Source organism: Eurypyga helias, unplaced genomic scaffold (assembly GCF_000690775.1).
Source record: "Eurypyga helias isolate BGI_N326 unplaced genomic scaffold, ASM69077v1 scaffold31243, whole genome shotgun sequence".
Classification (NCBI taxonomy): Eukaryota; Metazoa; Chordata; class Aves; order Eurypygiformes; family Eurypygidae; genus Eurypyga; species Eurypyga helias.
This window is the reverse complement of record NW_010239757.1, coordinates 1-2,284: the sequence shown is the minus strand read 5'-3', so window position 1 is coordinate 2,284 and position 2,284 is coordinate 1. Positions and strand designations below refer to the sequence as shown.

General features: G+C 40.1%; 1 protein-coding gene across 1 annotated transcript in view; it reads left to right on the top strand.

The window, feature by feature from the left end:
- The window catches only part of GPLD1 (glycosylphosphatidylinositol specific phospholipase D1), a gene marked incomplete at its 3' end in the record, with an annotated part of 5,519 nt that extends 3,497 nt beyond the window's left edge, over positions 1 to 2,022 (top strand). The window contains 3 exon segments of the mRNA XM_010148267.1: positions 1,034 to 1,165; positions 1,723 to 1,835; positions 1,929 to 2,022. Of these exon segments, the coding sequence (XP_010146569.1) occupies positions 1,034 to 1,165; positions 1,723 to 1,835; positions 1,929 to 2,022 (339 nt within the window).
- Positions 2,023 to 2,284: the final 262 nt, after the last annotated feature.

Below are 2,284 nucleotides of genomic sequence, written 5' to 3'. Positions count from 1 at the left end.
CACCCCCCACCCCCCCCTAAGTCTCCTGTCATCTGCCAACTTCATGAAAGGGCGTGTTGTGGCCTTCTACAGTTTTACAAAAGTGTTTAACAGGCTAAGTCTGATAGACCCCCTGAAGGCACTCCACTCTGCACAGACATTCAGAGTATAACCCACTAACCCCTGCCCTGTGAGGGTGATCATCGCAACCAGGTTTTTCCGATCTGGGTGTCCGCTCATCCAGACTGCTATGTCAGATTTCGGATACAAGAACATTGTGGGAGACAGTATTGAAAGCCTTGCTAAAGCAATGGATTCATTTGTGTATTGGTGATACCAAGGTGGACTCACTAGTCTTCCTTGGAAATGTACCTCAAAAGATTATTTTTTATCATTCTGTATGCTCCTTAATGAGGCTGAAGAGGAATGCTACAAGTGAATACTGCTAATGAGTACAGGTGATGAGGACTGTTGTGAATGAGGGAGGAAAGGCCACGTATGGAGCTAAATAGTTAATAGGGGTTGGGCAGGAGATGCAGGTAATCAGATCTTTGTCAGAATCATGTAGTTGAGATTTCCAATAACAATTTTTGTAGCTTATCCTACTTCATGTAAAATTAGAAACACAGGAAAATGGGTTTCAAAACACTGCTGAATTTTTGGAAAACCGAATCACAGAATTAATTATTTGAATTAAAGCCAGAATTATTTGAAGCTCTCCCACCCACAATCCTTGAAGAATTGTTCTGATAAGCAGTTTCAATGTTGCCCTATCCCTAAGAAGGGGTCACTAGTTTAGGGCAGGCTTGACTGATCGCTTTCAAATACTTTGTGTAGGCTATGGCACGGATTTAGAAGCAGGCTGTGTTGAATAAATACTTTCACCAGCCCCTACAGTTGCAGACTGAGCAAGCAAGGTTAGCAATAACTGGTGCTGTAACATGAACTTGGCTTATAGAAACTTGTTGTCATGGGACGAATCAGTGGAGGATTGCTAACAGATTTTTTTATGCCAGGGTACACCAAGATTTAATTAGTATTTTTCTGGTGTCAGGACTTCTGTCAGTAGAAGATGCCGACTGGCTGGTGAAGGGGGAAGAAGACTATGCTTGGTTTGGATTTTCACTTGACAGTTGCCAGTTGGAGAACATAACACTGCTGCTGATTGGTAGCCCTACATGGAAAAGTTGTGCTGGGTGTGTTGTATGTAACAGCTTGCTCTCTCCTCTATTCTGCTCAGCTTCTACAATGGTTAAGATTTGTAATAGATTAGACTTGAAGCTTTTCAGGAACTTTCCTCTTTGTCCTGCTTAGAATTAAGTTTGTATTTTCATGCCTTTGTCCTTCCTTGTGAAGGGGGAGTGGTGTCTTTAGACCCTTTATAGAGACTTTGTTATTTAGAGACACTTAAGAATTTGTTGGGTTGTCTTCAGGAGAGGAATAGGGGGCACAAAAATGCTAACAGATAAGCATACCTAAAAAAATCCTATAGATGGCACTTACTTTGAGATAGCATTTTTAAAAGCAAACCAAATACAAGAATGTATTGGGTGATGATGAAGTGGGTATATAGACCAAGTCTGTGCCCTAAGTGTCTTCTAACTAGTTAGAACAAGCATGGGAATTACTAAAATCGATTTCTAGGATTTGGCAGCCACTGTTATTCCAAACAAAAAGGGGAAAACTCTTTAAGATGAGGAATCCTAGCTGAATGTACAAAAATATGTTGTTACATACAAATAGATTTTGCATTGTAATTCAAGCTGCCATCTCTTCTCAGATGTCAGAGTGTTGGGAAGGCGTATGGGTATAACCCACCAAGCACAAAGAACTGTTTTGCAGTAACTGGAGACAAGGTAGGACTCATTCTGTAGTATGGGACCTTATGAATAATTTGAAATTAAGGGACATTCTGAAGAAATGACACGGGTCTTCTAAAAATCTAACAGGCGAATGGCAGAATGGGTTTGTCTTTGGCCAGTGGTGTGATGTCTGTGGCTGGGATCACAAGGACAGTTTTGGTGGTGGGTGCACCTGCTGCAGGTATGCCCTTCTGAAATTGGAAACCATTTGTGCTTTGGGACATTTGTTTCTATATTGCCAGTGGATAGACACAAAATTAAGAGTTAGAAAAGGGAGCTTATAATTGCCACATAATTAAAAGAAAAAGAAAAAAACCCTCACAGTAATCCTATAGAAGTGCCTTAGTACTATGCCTCAACTGGAATGATTTTTTTCCTTCCTAAAAATCACTTTAGCAGCATTATTACTGCTAATAATAATTATTACATTATTAATAATTATT